General features: G+C 49.7%; 1 protein-coding gene across 2 annotated transcripts; it reads right to left on the minus strand.

Moving 5' to 3' along the window:
• Window positions 1-3,962: 3,962 nt before the first annotated feature.
• Window positions 3,963-17,662, minus strand: NECAP2 (NECAP endocytosis associated 2). Of its 2 annotated transcripts, XM_006196693.4 has the most exons (8): window positions 17,526-17,662; window positions 15,238-15,338; window positions 12,346-12,450; window positions 12,179-12,260; window positions 11,091-11,199; window positions 8,744-8,921; window positions 6,073-6,157; window positions 3,963-5,257 (listed from the first exon to the last, which is right to left on the minus strand). In XM_006196693.4, the coding sequence occupies exons 1-8, from the start codon at window positions 17,615-17,617 to the stop codon at window positions 5,209-5,211; spliced, it is 801 nt and encodes a 266-aa protein (XP_006196755.1). In that variant the 5' UTR covers window positions 17,618-17,662; the 3' UTR covers window positions 3,963-5,208. The 2 variants fall into 2 exon arrangements, with proteins under 2 accessions (XP_006196755.1, XP_072831398.1); XM_072975297.1 differs by lacking the exons at window positions 6,073-6,157; window positions 12,346-12,450.
• Between the last annotated feature and the right edge of the window lie 848 nt (window positions 17,663-18,510).

Raw genomic sequence — 18,510 nt, forward strand, 5'->3', positions numbered from 1 at the left:
CCCCATTCTTGCCCTCCTCCCTCCAGAGGACCTGCCCCGGCCCCTCTCCACCAGGTCTCGCTTGGTTACCAGTACCTGCACCTTACAGGAAGCCTACACTGGCTGCGCACCAGAGTGCTGGCTGGTCCCTCTTATATTTTCTCATTCTGTCCTCAGTTCCCTCCCTTTTATTTATTTATTGTTTGTTTGTTTGTTTTTGATGGAGGTACTGGGGGTGGGGATTAAAGCCAGGACCCTGTGAATGCTAGGCGCACACTCTACCACCGAGCTATAACCTCCCCCACCTTCAGTCCCCTTTGAACTCTTCTGTGAAAGAGAAGAGTAGGCCACAGGTTCTAGGATTACTTCCATTTTACAGATGAGGAGACCTGAGACAGAACGGACACACAAGTTCAGTGGCTTCTCCCATGCTCTTTCCTTTACACCATACTGCCTCATGTGAGACTTTGGGAGGGACAGCAAACACAGCTCCTCTCCCTGACCTTACCCCCGGGACCCACTGTTGCAGGGAGGTACGTGACACCAGCCCTCCTGGGGAGGCCTTAAGCCCCTCTCTCTGTGAAAAGGCTGGGTCCCCTACCATGCTGACTCAGTGGCTCTCATCAGCTCAGCCTGGCCTGTGGTCACCTGAATCCCCAGGGCTGCTGCTCACTGGTCATGCTGCCCCAACCCAACATCCCCAGGACCAGCCACGAGAAGGGATTTGGGACAGGTGCTCACCTGCTCACTGCAGAGGTTCTAAATCTGCCAACTCAGGTAACTGGGAAACAAGTGACTGGGAGTTACCACCCCTAGGTTGCTAGGGCCAAGTGCCAGCCAAACCCAGGGGCTAGGCTGGGTTGGACTCTGCCTGCCATCAGCAAAACCACAGTAACCAGGAGGCTTAGAGGACAGGTGTTCTGGTTAGCTGGATTTGCTGGGTATCTTAAGGCTAGGTGGCAAGGTCTTTTTATAATGCCTGACTTTAGTAGCAAAAAATTAGAAAGACCAAAATGTCCAGCAATAGGGGACTTGCATATATGAGTTGTTCATTTAAGGGAATGCTATGAAGCCATTCCAAATATTACAGAAAAACATTCAGTGACTGGAGAAATTGTTACAAGATACTAAGTGAAAGGTTTCAGAACAGTAGGACAGAATTAACTCATATTTGTAAAAGAGAAATATTTCCTATGTATAGATATAATAGGAAAAAGACGAGAAGACACTAAAATGTTAACCATGTGCTCTATCTTTGGGTGTTAAGATGGCAGATCACCTTTTAGACATAATTTTTTTTAAACCAATTTTTCTTTCTTTGAAAAAATGGTACATTTATATGGTCTGAAATTAAATAGTACAGAAAATTACAAAGTAAAAGTGTCTCTCCCATGCCTGTCTCCCAGTCACCCAGTCTTATTACCCTGCAGCAACCTGCGGGGTGCTGTTCCCTGTATATCTTCCAGGAGATATTTTATGCACATAAATGACGTATTTTCCCTTCCTATTTTTCATGCAAAAGAGAGCATATATCCACCTTATTCTGTACCCCAACACTTAGCAGATTAACACGTTTATTGTCTCACAGCTGAGCTGGGTCCTCTGTCTCCACATCTCTCACAGGCTGCAGTCCAGGTGTCAGAAAATAAATGTGTTAAGCTGATGAGTTTTGGGGTGATTGTTACACAGCAACAGACAATATAGACATCTAGGCTGTTTCCTGTCTTTCACTATATTACAGATGGTGTAAAATATTCTTTGTGTTTTTCTGTTTTCATATTACATTACCCATCCATAATCAGGTCCACTCTGCCCCCAGAGGGTATCTTCCTGTCACTCCCTGCTCAGAGAAATCAACAGCTATTGAGCACCTACTGTGTGCCCATGATACATCACAGTGGCTTCCAATCACCTATGGAATAAAGCCCCACCCCTTGGCCTGTCATTCAATACCTGCCACATTCAGGCTTTCTTAATCCACATGGAGGCAATGGCAATTTCTGTGTATTAGGCAGGTCTTCGGTGGAGCCCTGTGGGCAGCACTGCTCAAGGTCATCACCCTGATCAGAAGCGTGGATGCTAGAGTCAGGCTGCCTGGGTTCCAATCCCAGCTCTGCCACTTAGCAACTACATGACTTTGGGCAAATCACATCATCTCACTGTGCTCAGTCTCATCATTTGTAAACCAGGGACGAGTACCTATCTCACAGGGCTGTTGTGACGATGAAATGAATTTTACATTGTTAAGCGCAAAGAACAGTGCCTGGCACAGAGTAAGCAACACACAAGTATCAGCTGCCGTCAACATAAAGGGAAAGCGAGGCCCAAAGGAGCAGGATAAATGACCTCCCGAGGCCATTCTGTCATTTAAGTCTGTCCAGATTCTCTTCTCACACTGACTCCCACCTCCAATTGCCCTTCACTCACCTCTTGTATTAGTTATCTACTGCCTGCCTAAGGATGTTACCACAAACTCGGCAGATTCAAACAACACATTTACTAATTCAGTTTCTACTGGTCAGGGGTCGGGGCGCAGCTAGCCTGGGTTCTCTGCAAGGCTGCAATCAAAGTGCTGGCCAGGGCAGGGCTCATCCGAGGATCAGCTGGGGGAGGATCTGCTCCCCAGCCCAGGTGGTTCTGGCAGCACCTGGCTCCTTGCAGACTGCTGGCCTAAGAGCTTCAGCTTGTTGCCTGCTCCTGCCGCCTTGACACTGTGACCCTGACTAGGGCAACTCACACAACACGACAGCTAGCTTCTTTAGGGCCAGCCAGCCAGCTTCACGATACAACGTAATATAATGATGGAAAACATCTTGCAGTCTGTCTGCCACCTCTCGGTGTATCCAAGTCCTCCTGCTGTACCCACAGCACCTCAGGTCTCACAACCCCGGATCCCAGCAGCCATCTCCTACCACCCATCTTAGCCAACCCCCACCCCACCAACTTGGAGCTCCAGTCAGGGGTATCACTGAAGAGATGCCTGGCCTGGTATTGGGGGTTTTCCTGGGGACCCTGGTCCCATAGCTGGGATTCCAGTTGGTGAAGAGCACCAAACTGTCCCTTGCCCCTCCCACCACGGACTCCTCAAGGTGCTTTTGAGGTTAGATTTTTTTGACCTCCGTTTCTTCATCAGCTGCCTTAACACCATTATGACTAATGGTTTTGGGTACCCGATTCTAGGTCAAGATTATTAAGGTCAAACTACAGGATGGGGACCTCCTTTATATGCCTCACCTAAGTGACACTAGGTTAAGGGAGGAGCCTGTGGTCACATATACACAGAGACAACCTAGACCCAAAGCCCAGGTCTGTCTCCAGAACCCACGTGCTTACCTTCGATAGTAAATGCTTCCAGTTAAGGGTCTCCTCTGAGTCTAAGCTTCCTCTTTTCCAGACTCTAAGCCTTAGAAAATGGGAAGTAACGGGAAACAGACACAAAAAAATTTGCTACTCATGAGAATCCTGTGACGCAATTTCCTTTTCCTTATTCAGAGGACACGAGGAGCCTCAATTCGTTTTCTTTGTCCTCCCTTACACTGTTTTACTAGCCAGAGTGCCAATTTCTGTAACCAACAATAAAAATGCATTTTTCTTACAGAACCCACAGGGGTGAAAAGCTCAGTGCCCTTTATCTTGTTTTTGGCCTGTGTGTGTCTGTACACTCTTACTATTTAGGGAGATGCTTCCATGGGGAGGTCTTGCTAAGAGGCAGGGCTCCCCCTTCCCACTTCAGAAGGCAAGGAGCCCAGAATGTCCCAGAATGGCAGAAAGATTGTACTCTTCTAGGTAGACGAAGAGAAATTACTGGTTGCCTTAGGGCAACAGGGCTAAGTTCTCTTACTTTGGTCAGTCTGACACCTCTGGCCCCAGACTTTAAGTCCGGACACGTGATGAGTGGTGAGAGGTGGCTGCGAGTTTAGCTCTGACATCCAGGAGGGTTTAGCAGCCTTGCCGCCAAAAATACGTTCATCTTTGACATACACTGACAGAGTAAAAATATTTATTTTTTACCTTAGAAATCTGGTCCCACAGAAAGGCCAACTCTTTTTTCAGTTCATCATCTTGACCCTTCAAACAGGAAATCTCTCAATTAAGAGGTAACTTACATATGTCAACAAAAGCAATCTTAGAGGTGTGCTCAGATAAAATTATTTCTTATAAACCAGTAATACAGGCAACCCTAAACTTCCAGTTGCTTCAGAACTCCTTCTGTCTGTCTGTCATGGACAGTCCCTGAAGGAGAAAAGAAAGTTAAGAGGTTGTCTGCAGATAAGGCACTTCAGAAACCAAGGAGAAAACCCAAGCCCGCGAGGAACTGTGCCGTGAGCCCTGAGCCCAGAGAGCTGCCAGCTGATGGGAAGGCCGAACCTCCCACCTCCAGGAGAGGAGCTACCGGTTTCTGGCTCAAACACGGACTGTCCCACCTGGCTCCCAGCGCCTGCTTGGCCCTGCACTGCCCACCTGGCCTGGCAAACATGGAAACCGGGCCACACGGCCGAGATGAACACTGCTTTCTGAAGCTCAGAGCAGCAGCTCCTGCGGCTGATGGTGAGGAATGTTTTCAGGGGCTCCTGCTGGGGCACACCATGGGAACAGTCCCTTTCGCAAAGACCATGCGTTAGTGCAGATCAGCACATTAGCAAAGCAAGTATTAAAAAAAAGAGTTTTAAAGCTGGTTAATACTCTTGATTTCCCTCCTGGTTGTCTGTTCAAGCTGCAGCCTATAAACCTGCTTGAAATCAAGACGGAATCCCTCCTCTAGAGGAGACTTGACTGTGAGTGGCTACATCCAATGGGAGTGCGGAAAGCCCCCTTCCAGGCAGTGATCACATGACACATGTGACACCCTCCCCCCCCGCAAAGGGCTGATGTGAATCCTGGCGGCACATTCAACCCTTCCTTTTGCTCTAGGGGCTTGTGTTTAACACAGGCCATTGTGACAGAAGCAGTAGTCAGAGTCTCTCTCATGTCAAGAGGACAGACAGGGGTAGGGATCCTGGAACTTTTCTTCGGTGTTCTGGCTGCATACTCGAATCCCAGGGAACAGTGGGACGTGGTGCCAATTTACTGCCTAACGTGTGCAGTCTGTCAAGAGAGTCCAGGCCAGGAAGAGAGAAGAGAGTCATGCTCCAAAATGAGGCTGGCCAGGGAGCGCAGCATCCCCCTTCCTTCGGCCCAGGTGAGGTGGCTCCTTTCCAGAAGTTGTATGAAGAAATAGTTGGGCTCAGGTCAGAACTGGACCCAGCCTGTGCCTGGCTGAGTCTGGCTGGAGGTCGACCTGTAAAGGTTAGATAGGGAAGGGCGGGAGATCTCAAATGTTTGAAAATACAAAGCAGATAAAACATGACTTCTCTCTGGGCAGAAAGAGCTTCCAGAAGCCAGTCCCCCAACGTTCTAGAGTGGGGGTCAGCAAACTACAGCCCAGGACTAGACCAAATCTACTCCCCGCCTGTTTTTATAAACGAAGTTTTATCGTTTCATAGCCAAGCTCATTCATCTATATACTGTCTGAGGTACTTCTGAGCTACAAGAGCAGTACTGAGTAGCTGGGACAGAGACCACAGCGCCTGCAAAGTCTAAGCCGTTTGCTTTCCGGTCCTTTATAGAAAACGTGTGCTGACTCCTGTCCGAGAACTTAGTCCATGTAAGTAACAGTGAGGTTGGTACTGAGCACCTTTTCACCTTGACCCCAAGGCTTGAAATTTTATGGAAGCAGAAAAGGCCAGAGACCTTGCCTCAGAGGATGGGCCAAGGCCAGAGCCCAGGTTAACTCTCAGGCCAGTGTTCTAGGGTAGTTGGCATGGAGGAGCAGGGGAAGAGGGAGGTACTGGGAACAAGCCAAAGCACTTGGTGAGATGATTTAAAGACCAGAAAGAGTTGCAGATGGTGGCTCCAGGCCACCCAATAGCAGAGCGCAGCAAAAAGCCTTCACGGAGAGAAATGGGCACTCTGGGACTCTGTCCTCTGGCTGGCCTGAAAATGTCCAAATCAGAGCTGCTGCTCCCAGTGTCAGATGAAGGCACCTGGGGCACCCCCAGGTCTTCAGAGAAATGCCCCTGGCCCCAGTCCCACCACAGACGTGACCCTCCTCACCCCGTGGATTTGGTAAAGTCTCCCCAGATGTCAGCGGTGGCAGTAGTGGCAGGCTTGGGCTGCGGCCAGGACACAGTGGCACCTCCTATTGATGTCCCCAAGTCCGAAGGGAAGGGAGAGAAGAGAAGGAGACAGAGGAGTCAGAGACCTCTGTTTCTGGTTGTCTCGGTGACCCTAAACTCAAGACTCACGAGCCCAGATGGCTGAGAAAGACACCCACACAGATGTGCACTGGGCAACAAAACGCCATCCAGCAGCTGCGTTCCCACCACCCTCTCACGAGGCCTGGAGGCTCCTGGAGAAAGAGCAGAAGGCCACATTCCAGGTGGAGGGGAGGAATGCCAGCGAGGGCAAGGGGAACGCCATCTATCACTCGTACCTGAAGCTGATGTTGTTTCAACTGTTTTGTTGGAAACTGTTTAAAATTTACTATCTCCTGCCCAGACATCTTGGATGGAGAATGCCCACCAAAACTGCAAGGTCACCTTCGTATAAAGCCCTCAGTCCAGAGCCTAGATGAACCAGCTGAGAAAACTGTGCGCCAGACGTGCGCCAAGTCCTGGGAGCCAAACTGGTTAGGGGTTGGGGAGTGCCTTCCAGAAGAGCTAACAGAAAAGCTGACTTCTGTGTGTATCTCTTCACTGGGGTGGGTGGCATGATGGGACAGCAGTGTCCGCTTTTGTGTTTTTTGTTTTTTCTGGCACCACTCCCAGTGCTGCCAACTGTCTCTTCTGAAGGCCTTGTGCCTGCCACCTCTGTCTTCCCACCAATTTGCTACTTCTAATCTGCTCTGGGCTGGGAAACCAGATAAAACTAGGGCCTCCAACAGTTTAGTTTTGCAGTTCACTGACTGCCTAATGGGTATTATCTCATTTGAACCTTGCCACAGTCCCTGGGGGAAGATAGGCCAGAACTTTAATGCAGTTTCCTTATCTCTGAAATGGAGACAGTAACTACTTCATAGGACTGACTGGTCTGAGGATTAAATAAGTTAATACATGTGGAATGCTTAGAACAGGCCCAGTACCTAGTGATAATGACAATATTAATAAAATGACCACGAACATTCAGTGAGGACTTACAATGTTCCAGGTATTGCTCTAAGTGTTGTACATGGATTAGCTCATTTGATCCTCACAAGAAACCCATATTGTAGGTGTCATTACTACCCCCATCCTACAGGTAAGAAAACTGAGGCACAAAGCAGTAGGCAATTTTCTGAATGTCATACAACTGGTAAGCTTGAATCTGAACTCAGCCAGTCTGGTTTTGGAGCACATATTAAGCGCTCAATAAATATTAGCTATTCCTGACTCTTACTACCTGACACCATTTTATTTGTAGACATACTCATTGTCTGTCTTGCACGTTAAAACATAAGGCTTTGAGAGCAGGGACTTGGGGCTGTACCTGCAGTATTGCCAGGGCCTAAAATGCTACCTGGCACATAGCAAGGACTCCATACAGGCCATTCAAAATGCACTAGCAATGGAGGGAAGGCCTAAGACAGTGGCTCTCAGACTCAGCGAGCATGCGAATAACGTTAAGTATGCAGATTCCTGCCCCATCCCTGGTGATGCCAAGGCAAATGGTCCCATGATCTCACTCTGAGAATAACTCCGGGGGCCAGGGTAGGGGCCCTCCCTGACGACTCCTCCTGCCACTCTGCTAGGTTGAGGTATTCCCCACGGGGCTGAGGTTTGAAGCCTGACCTCCAGATAGGGGAGCCAATGTCTACACCCCTTAAAAGGGAAAGAGAGCAGGCTCCCTGTCTGGATCCTTCCCCCAAGTCCTGGATCCTGGTGAGAGCCGACTGGAGAAAGTCAGCTGGGGAAGGCTAGGAGCACCAAGCTGGGCCGGGCAGGCAGGGTGGGGATGTCGAGGGACTGGGCTGGCATCCCAGCACTATCAGAGGCTGGCATTAGGCACTAACTTCTGGAATCCTGGCGTCTCCAAAAGGCAGTGCCTACACCCTGAACAAGCACCAGCGCGGCTTGCTGGGGGAGATGCCTCTCAGCTTTCCAACGCCTGACAGCCTCACTGAGGAGCTTGCTCCAAACTAAATCTTCAATTTTATTTCCTACCACTCACCTTGGCACACTTATGCTGCATCTACCTCCCTGAATACACTAAGTGTTCAAATGTCTGCGCCTTATTCATGCTCTTCTCCCTGTCTGGAATGCCAAGTGTCCTTTGCCCCAGTCTCCCTTTAAGGCCCATTCAATGCCACCTCTTCCATGAAGCCTCTCCAGGTCATGCTAGCTAGCAGTGAATCTGGTCTTTGTGCTCATGACTTCTCTCTCCTACTGGAGTGAGCTCCCTGTGAGCAGAGACTGTGTCCCCATCACTCACTCACTCACTCAGTGAGCAGCCTCTGAGAACCAGGAACCCACATGCAGATGATTTCACAGCAACAAATGAGTTGCAGCCCCCGCCCATCAGGGAGGACAGACGCCCTGAGTGGGTAAGCGGTAGGAAGAGAAGCAGCCCTCACCCAGTGTGGGAAGGGCCAGCTCTGTGGTGCCCACCTTCCAGTTTGTCACACACAGGTACTAAGTGACGGACCACTGTGAGTGAAGGAGGGAAAGCCATGGGGCCCCCGCTGCCAGGGAGGAAGCGGAACCCAGAGGTGCAGGTTTAGCAGCAAGTACAGTCACCCTCGAGCACTGACCTGAACTGGGAGTAACTGCTGGCTGGACGATGGACCCCCCTACAGACGACTGCTCCCCAGGGGGCGCGATCAGGGTGGACGTCTTCCCCCCTGGGGGAGGGGGAAGCAGGCTCAGTCCTCCCGTGCTGGCGGGCCGGGCTCGGGGAGACCCAGCTGTTCCTTCCTTCTTCTTCATGTTCTAAAGAGAGGAAAGGAATGCACACCAGTCAGTTCTGCTGGAGTCCCACTGCTACTGGAAAACTCGAGGAGGACCAAGGTGACCACCAGGCCCCAAACGACTGTACAACCGAAACACGGTCAAGAACCATCCATCCAGCATTCTTGTCGTTATGAGCTGTATTCAATGCATCACAACTCTAAAACTATCACAAATACATTTAATCTAAAAACATAGCACCCGACTTCATTAATCATCAGGGAAATGCAAATCAAACTACAATGATATACTATACACACCTACCAGAACCGCTCAGACGTAGCTTATCAACACTGACAAGGGTATGGAGCAACCAGAACCCTCACACACTGCTGGTGGAAGTGTAAACTGGGAACACTGCTTCGAAAAACTGTTTGAAAGAATCTTTAAAGCTGAACATATGAACTGATGCCCCTGCCATTTCACTCCTAGGTACAGACCCGAGAGAGGTGCATACATGTGTGCACCACGGGACGTGTGCTTGAACGTTCAGAGCAGCACTACCTGTAGTAACACCAGACTGGAGAGTACCCAACGTCCACCATCAGCAACAGGCAGATGATGGATACACCCTCCTAATGGAGTGCACCGCCCCGGAGAGAACAGGCGATCTACGTGCAGCGATGCTCTTACAAATTCTGCACTGAGTACAGGAGTCATTCACAAAAGAGTATGAAGTGCATGATTCAACTAATAAAACATAAAAATAAAATCTAGGGTGTTCATAGTCAGGATAGTGGTTGTGGAAGAGAGCTGGAGAGGGGCTTCCAGAGTGCTGATAATCGTCAGCTTCTTGATCTGGGGGCTAGTTTGTATGAGCAAAATTGGTTTTTAAAAACTCACTGAGTTCTGCATTTATAACGTGTGCCCTTTTCTGTATGTGTATTATACCTCAACAAAACATTAAAAAAAGAAAAACAAAAACCAAGGTGAACCACAAACCAGAGCAGCTACAAAGATGAAGGCGACGTGGTTCCTACCTTGTAAGGGGAGGAACAGCTTAATCAAATGCTAAGACCACAGTCTTGAAGCCAAAAGCCCTCAAAGACCTCAGTGTGAGTCCCTGTGCCGGTTACTTCTAGCTCTATGACCCTAGGCAAGTCCCTCACCCTCTCTAGACCTCCACTTGCCCACCTATAGAAGGGAGAATGTTTAATTCATATGCAAAGTACCTAAAAACACTACCTGGCACATAGCTGATGCTCATTAAATGTTAGTTTCCTCCCAGCAAGATACAGATTCATATCCCAACCAGTCCACTGGACATGACCTGGATTTTCTCTTATGGGCCAGTTGGCCAACTTCAAGGGTCCCAAATCATCACCAGCATGAAGCAGAAAAGAGGAGAAAGAGATAGTAAAGAAGAAAAGCATTATGTAGGGTTACAAAGCTTCTTCAGAAAACAAATCTATTGGGTCCTTGGTTCCCCCCAGATCACTCCAACCCCACCCCCACAGCCAGGTAAAGGCCAAGTCTTAGCAGTCCAGCCCAGCCCAACCTTCCTATCCTCAACAGGAGCTAATGGGGAAAGCAGGAGGCAGGGCAGCTCAGGACAAAAACACGGGGAGCCAAGACAACATGGTGTGTCCAGCCCAGCAGAAGCTGCCCATGGCTCCCAGTGCCCGCCCTTTCCTGCCCAGAGTGCTCCCGAATCTTCCTTTCTCCAGGGACAAACCAAGACACAGCTTGGGATAAGCACACTGACCCCCGCTCTAAGAGCCAGGACAGAGACACCAGCCCTGGCAGCAAGTGACTGACGTTCCTTCTCAACTCAGAGGCTTTGTACATGCTGTTTCTTTTCCTTGAACCACCCTTCGACTCCTCTTCCCTTCTTTAAAGGTCACTTTTTCCAGGAAGCCTTCCTTGGTTCCCCCTAACTCTGGGCTGCACACCCCTCCTCTAGGAGCTCACAGCACTGAGGACATCCCTAGGTGGTAGAACCTCTCCTGTCACGTTGTAATCCCATCTTGACTCCCCCATCTCAGCTCAGCTCTGGGCTCTACGACAGCAGAGTCCTCTAATTTGCCCCCAGAACAGTACCTGGCACATGGCGGCTGCTCAGTAAACGTGCTGAACTGTGAGAAAAGAGTGATGGGCTCTGGGCTGGGCTTGGTGTGGTGGCCAACACGGCCAAGCAGCGGTGGGACTCACCGCAATGTTGAGCTTGATGGTTTGGCCCTCTTTGAAGCCTAGGTCCAACTTGGGGCCTTGATCTGGGTTCTGGGCTTGTTTTGCAAATTCACACTGCTGTTTCACCCACCTGGGGAGAGAACAGGAAGGAAGAGGTGAGGAAGAGGCGAGCTGCCCTGCATTCACGCACTCACTTCATTCCTACCTGCTGTCAGTCCAGGATGAGGCTTTTACTGCAGCAGGGTGGTAGGAACTGAGAGCAGCTTGGGAGTTAGGCCTGAATTGAAATCCTGGCTCTGACACGTAAGCAGCTGCATGCACATCACTTTCCTCATCAGCAAAATGGGACAATTCTCTAAGCCTTAAAGTTTGCTGTGGAAATTCCACGAGATCACTTATATAGAGGATCCTAATAATGGTCTTCAGGAAATCTGAGAACCTGGCCCTCTCCTCCTCAGCACGTGGTATGAAAACTGAGACAAGGTCTCCACATACCTCCCAAGGGCTTATAAAGTAGTTGGTGAGGCAACACAGACACCCAGGAAGTACAGAGCAACAAAAAGGTCCCCCACCCTCCACACAGCACCCCTCCAGCAGCCACGCAGAGCAGAGAAGAGCCAGAGGCACCCACGAGAGCAGCTGCACACTCCCAGTTGCTGGCAGCCAGCGGTGGAGGCCTGCAGATGGCAGGGGAGCAGAATTTCCTGCCCTTTTAGCTTCAGAAAGGACCACCAAGGTGTGTGCTGGGTGGCCTGGGAATCCAAGCAACCCTTATCACATTGTGGAGGAACAGGCCCAGAAAGGCCAAAGGAGCCTGGCAAGGACACTGGCTGCTCAGGGGCCTGGCGAGGGAAGAGATGTGACACCTCAAAGGCTGGGCCAGCTGACTGAGGCAGCAGAGACAGGCCTCGGGAAAAGGAGATGACTTCAAAGCAGAGATGAGGACTGGCGGAGCGCAGAGAGGACAATGTGCCCCGCAGGAGAAGTGAGTTTTCCTGAGGCTCTGCTAGCAGATAGATCACACACAACCACCTGGGTATCCTAACCTGGGAGATCATTGTCTGGGGAAAGGGGGGAGGCATTAGCACAGGTCTCCTGGAACCACTCACTTGAAATGGTCCTGCAAGGCAACATTGAAGTCAAAGGCATCACCTCGGTCCCCGAAGCCAATTCCAATAAACGCCCGGCGCCCTGGGGGACAACACACGATCAATTCCACTTTCCAGAGGCAGAGAAAACCCTTCTCAGAAGAGGAGGTGCCAAGTCCTGTGCGTACCGTTTCCATCTTCGATGCGGATAACGAAGTACCTGCTGGAATCCGCCACACTCTCTACAGCTGTGCCAGGAAACTGATCCACTGGGGCCTGAGCAAAGAGCTCCCCTGAAAGCATAAGGGAGGGTGAGCCTTGAGCCCCCAGCAATCTGTTTCCATCACATCCTGGGAGGCAGATGGGCAAACCTTACTCTGGGATTCAAGTCAAATCCATTTTGGCCAAAGGGAAAACTCAGGAATATAACCCAGGGAAAGTTTAAGTCAGAGGCGGCTGGCTTACAGGTCAGATCCAGCTCACAGTTTCAGTATTTTTAACTTCACATTTCAAAATCAAATTACCTGTAAAATAATCCAGATTTCTGGCTTCTCTTAGTCAGAGAAGCTGAGCAACCCGGCCCTTCATTTCCACATGAGAATGATGGGTTTGAGCTGTGGCCACCCATTCCATCTGCCTCATCCATTCACATCAATGGCCTGCACCCTGGGAGCCCTGGTCCAGGTAGATCACACCTTTAAAAAAGGCCTGGTCTCCAAGGAAGGACTCTAGAGGGCAGGTGAACCCACTGGAAAGGAGGAGGGTTTTTGCACTCAGAGAAGAATGTGAAGCAGGCAGATTTAACCTAATCTCAGCACAAGAGAGTGACTGCTTTTAAAAGGAGCCCTTGTGCTCACTGGATCCCAATCTTAGGAGCTGGATCATGGACTCAAATCACAATGTGGATAGGATACGGAGGATGAATTAATTACAAGGATTCACGGACCGGGATCAGATCATCCAGAACACGGATGTGGATTCCTGACCCAACCGAACTGCACTGGTGTGGATTTTTATTTTTAGTTCAACTTAATTGGCTATTCCAAAGGTTTTTTTTGTTTTTGTTTTCCCTATCTTGGACAATTGGAGCCCTTAAGATGCACGATGGAACTGTGTTTCACATTTTTTGATAAAAGGTGCAAAGTGAGGACCTAGAGATATATGCTAGAGCAATCTCCTTGGAATGATTCAGCATGAATAGATGGTAAACATTTAAAGGGGAAAAAGGGGGGGTTTGTTTAAAATAGTAAATCAGTAAGTCACTTCTAAATTTGAAGAAAGTAAAACTGGAGTTGAAAAATAAGCAGATTTCCTACTGGCTATTACTGTTTTTCTTTGGGAAAAAAAAAACAAAACCAAAACATTTAAAACAAAAAAAAGACCCCTTGTGAAATGCATACTCTTATCAACTACAGCTCTCCAGGGCGCAGCACAACACACACCTGTGAGCGTTTAGGACTGGCATCATTTTCGTGGGTGCTGATCTCTGTTGATGTTTTAAGTATTTAACCCAGCAGTTTCTACTGAATTCTATGGTTCAGAGGTGCCTGTGCAATCAAGGCTGAACTGAATCAAAATCAGCGGCCCTAGAGTTTGTAGCTTCTTGTTAATCTCTCTGCCCCTCTCTAGTTTGGTACCTAGGGATCTTGGATTCAGCTGGATGCCTTCAGCCTAGAGCAGTGGTTCTCAACCACGGGTTATTTGTGCCCTCCCTCCCCACAAGGGACATCTGGCAATATCTGGACACATTTTTGATCCCCACAACTTGGGGGATGCTATTGGCATCAAGTAGGTAGAGGCCAGGGATGTTGCTAAGTATCTTAAGTTTGACTTAGACCACAATACTCAGCTGGCCCAAATGTTATTAGTGCTGAGGCTGAGACACTCTGGCCTAGAGTGATTGGAAGGTGAGAGACAAACATGACCCAGTGGGCATGACCCCAAGCTAAGAGCATCTTGGGGTGGGTCCTGCAGGTGAGGCTCAACTTTGAGCAGTGGCCGTCACACTAGGTGGTCATCTTAAGCCAGTTCCCAAGGTCCATACAGAACAGGTGTTGCAGTTTCCTTGTGACACCCCCTGGGACATCCCGGCAAACCTCACAGCCAGAGTTCTCTGGTCTCACCATGGCAGCTGTCCCTTCAAACTCCTCTGCTGCCAATGCTCAATCACACTCATAACAAATTAATGCTTTGGGTCACCCTGCAGTTCACAAAGTGGATAAATGTGTGTTCACTTTGTATTTCCAACAACCTTGTGAAGTAGGAGCTAACGTGATCTCCACTTCAATAAAAAGGAGGACAAGGTACCAGAGGTCATGTGGCTTGCCCGAGGTCCCACAGCTCAGATGCAACTGATGCAAATCTGAGAAAAGGAAGCCAGTTTTGCCTATAATCTTTGTGCTTTATTTGCCCCACAAAGGAAAACCTCCACGTTAGAAAAAATAAATGACCAAACACCGGGGCACCTGACTGAGCACGCAATACACCCGATCCCTGCTCTGGCTGCGGGGGTTGGGATGATTCCAGGCCGTGTCGCAGTCCACAGCTCACCCAGAGGCACTGGTGGTGCAGAGCTTCTGGAGCGATTTCGCCAAAGGTGACAACTGCCAGCTGACCCTGGCACAGCGTGGCTTATCCTCTCACCACAGAAAGAGCTGAGAAGGGCAGTTTCCAGCTCTTTCGGAATGGGTGTGGTCAGTCTGGGAAGTTACCATTTAGTCGATAAGCAGAATTCCTGAGACAGGGAGCTCCGCAGCGGAGGGCTGTGCGTCTTCACCCAGTCTGTCTTCCAGGCAAGCTCTGGGGCTTCCGACTGGGGACCAGCCTGCAGGTGTCTCTTCCCTGGGCTCCAAAATTCATATTTTCTTAAGGACCCACAAAGAAGAGGTGCTCGACAGGAAACACTCCCTCTTAAACTAAAGCTTGGGGGAATGGAGACGGCTTCTAGGTATACTTGGGCCTCTGATTTCCAGGACAGGTTCCCACAATCCCTGAGCAGCCTGGCCAGGCCCGGGCTGCTTTGCCCTGCACAGGTGGGAGGTATGGCACCTCAGCCCCATGCCGGCCTCCCGTGCGTTTACCTGACGTCCTGTCCTCCAGCTTGATGTAGGCCACCTGCCCTTTTGCAGTGATCCGCAGCCGGCCACTCCATGATGGCTGGTCCAGCTGCCACTCCGCAGCCCTAAGGGGATAAAAACCATTGTGCCTCTGCCAGAGGCTCCTGCTCCATTCCCCCAAGGCAGGGGATGGGAATGGGAAGGGCACGTGGGCTGCCTGCTCTAGACCAGGGGTAGGCAAACTTTTCTGAGAAGGGCCATACGACCTCTATCCCAACTGCCTGCTCTGCTCCTGCAGAGAACAAGCAGTCACGGTACATGAGCAGGCTGGTGCTTTAAGTATTTTAACCAAATATTTTCTACTGAGCATGGCTTGTTCCAGTGAAACTTTAAGGACAATCTAGACTTCACGTAATTTTCACATTATGAAATATTATTCTTTAAAATTTTCCTAACCACTTAAAAATGTAAAAACTGTTCTTAACTTATAGCCAGACAAAAACATAGTGGGCCGCAGTTTGCCAACCTCAGTTCTAGATTATAGAGAACCTCTCTGAAGTATGATTCCGGTTTCTCTATGTAGAGGAAGCAGCTACTGGGGCCCACAGTCTGTTTAAAATCCTGCTAGGCTCAGGTCATCAGAGTGATCATTTGGGACCACTGAGGCCATCTTGGAGAAAAAGGAGAGAGGGGAGCAACCACCAGCGAAAAGGGAAAAGGAGAGCAACAGGACATGTGAGAAGAGTGAAAGAGTGTTCAAGAAATATATTCTCAAAGGTATCCTAAGCAGAAATGAACCCAGGAAACCACGGACCTATCACAATGGCCTCTTTTAAAGCATTAACTTCACATTTTAGTTCTAAGAAGCAGCTCAGTAAAACCCCCAAAGAGCAAAAACCTTGGGTGTTTCCAAGAGGCTTTTCTTGGAAGTCCCTAAGCATATGCCGTAACTGTGGACGCAGGCTGTTTTGAAGTTCACACAAAGTGCAGACTCTCAATTCACAAGTCAGCAGACTCAGTTTCCGTTCCTCTTCTTGGAGCAAGAGGCCTTAGACTCAAGCTAAGACAGCCCTGAGGATGAAGTACCAGAGCTGGCAGTTTCCTCTGTGCCAACCTAGCCATCCCTGACACTTGGTAATCTCACTCTGAGAGACCAAGAGACACCAAACTCATCCTACAGAAAGGGATGGGGATAGACGAGCATCCCTAATTTGGTGGCCCATCTCCAGATCGATGATAGAAAGAAATGTGTTTTTGTTATGTTATTACCATTACCTTCATACTATTTTAAAATTATGTCATCGACGTAGCAGGTGTTCAACAAAATACTTGTTCACTAGAAAAGCAGCTATGAGCCCTGTTAACACAACTGGAAAGGAACAAAAGGCCAGACATGTGGACACTCTATCATTCTTGTTGTGCAGGCCAATCTTGTATTTCCAAATCACTTGGACAAACACTACCTTCAAAAGCCCTCCCCACCCTCCTATGGTGGCACAAAATAGCCATAGGCCAGGTTGTCTGTATCAAGTACATCTTTTTCTCTTTTTAATATTTTTCGTCTTGTGATACATGGTAACAAAATGCAAACAGTACAAAAAGATATACAGCGAAAGGAAATCTCCTTCCAATCCCCTTTTTCCACCGGTCCGGCAGTTTCCGGTGTTCCCTTCGAGATACTCCACATCTACAAATCTATGCGTATTTATTCGTCCCAGGTGAACATTTCACTGGAGAAGTGCGGATTGATTCCTTCCAACTGCCACAGCCTGTGAGAAGGGCTGGAGTTCGTGCGGTAACAGATGAGCCAAGGAAGGGTCCCTGGGTTTTTAACATCAGTTCAAAAATTCCCGGGATGGGTCCTGTTGACCGATTCTGGACTCCCTTCCTTCCTTCCTTTTCCTCGGGGATTTCTGCCTGTGACAGGGCCCCTCCCCCTTCAAGCTTTTCAAGGATCCCTTCAAAGCCATTAATTAGGGATGAAAAATACAGGTCTGTGACACCACTGCTCCTGACCACGTTGAGGGTCCCCAACGACTCACCGGGGTTCCCAAGTGCTAGATACGGCTTTAACGCCTTCCCCGCCGCCGGGAGCCCCATGCGTCGCACTGAGAGTCTGGGTCCCCCTCTCTGCCCTAGCCTCGAACTGGAAGAAGCCACAGCATTACCTCCCCCCTCGCTCCTGGCCCTTGGCCCCTCAACGGGCCGGGAAGGGAGGTGTTCTCGGCTCCCACAGTGGCCGTGTCGGGGCGGCAGGGAAGCAGGGAAGGGGTTAGGTCGGGTTCTAGCCTGGCTCGACAGCGGGTGGTCACCTGTAACCACGGTTCGTGGCCCTCGGCGGGATGCGGTAGACGTGGACCTCTGGCTTGACACACAGAACAGACTCGTACTCTCCCTCCTCCATCTCGACGCCCGGAGCCTGCCGGACTTCCGCCTCCTTCCCCGCAGCGGGGGCGGAAGCGGCGCGACTCTATGACCCGCGTCAGGCTAGAGCGGCAGCTCGCGGGCCTCGGCCGCTCATCGCCCGCGCGCCCCCTGCTGGAGGCCTGGCTCAAGACAGGCGGCGGACGGATCCAGAACTGACTTGATGAGGAGGCTTCCGCTTACAGGGCCACAGAGAAAACTGTAATTTGTTGTGTGGCTGTGGGTCAGCCCCATCGCTTCAACACTCAACCTGGTGTCCAACTGGCTGAGATTCAAAGCTGTAGATACCTAGACAGCTCACCCTGATGCCTTTTTCTCCTCCAGCCTGTGCTCCCTCTGCAGTTCCTGAATGTCCTCGCATTTTCTGACTCTGTAAGACTCCACTGAGGCTTTTCCTCCTAGAGAAATCCTTACCTGACCCACCAGTTAAGTGCGATGTCCCTAGCCGGCCACCCTTTTGCTAACCCACCATGTGCCCAGGGGCCCCTGTGGCCTAGATTCAACAAAAGGTATTTAAAGAAGCAAAGTTTATTAATAACACAGGTAATTTTAAAAGCATCCACTCTTAACTTGGATTTCTCAGAGAATGTTATAGGAGTTACATCTAACCATAGTCACATTCTCAAAATCCCTTCTCCTTCTCTGCCATTTTTGAAGGAGAAATAATAAAATGGCCACGCTCAGGCTAACTAATTCTTGGCTTTATGCTTACTGCTTGCTTTTAGAACGATCAGCAAACCTGACTGTCCAGACACTGCTCCCAGCCTGAGGCCCGTTGTTAAAGCTGAAGTTACTGATTTCCCTATTTGTTCTACCTCACTCTGGCAATTGAAATTTAAAATCATGTTTGGATTCTGAGTCATTCCCCCAGGA

The sequence above is a fragment of the Vicugna pacos genome, chromosome 13 (genome assembly GCF_048564905.1).
Source record: "Vicugna pacos chromosome 13, VicPac4, whole genome shotgun sequence".
Classification (NCBI taxonomy): Eukaryota; Metazoa; Chordata; class Mammalia; order Artiodactyla; family Camelidae; genus Vicugna; species Vicugna pacos.

What these genes read in the sequence shown, in the direction of transcription:
- NECAP2 (XM_072975297.1), bottom strand. Translation starts at nt 17,617, where the DNA reads ATGGAGGAGGGAGAGTACGAGTCTGTTCTGTGTGTCAAGCCAGAGGTC. An exon ending in GCCACGAACCGTGGTTACAG is followed by an intron (nt 15,339 to 17,525) that starts GTGACCACCCGC and finishes TTATCCCCTTAG; the next exon opens with GGCTGCGGAGTGGCAGCTGG. An exon ending in GCCTTGCAGGACCATTTCAA is followed by an intron (nt 11,200 to 12,178) that starts GTGAGTGGTTCC and finishes TTCTCTCCCCAG; the next exon opens with GTGGGTGAAACAGCAGTGTG.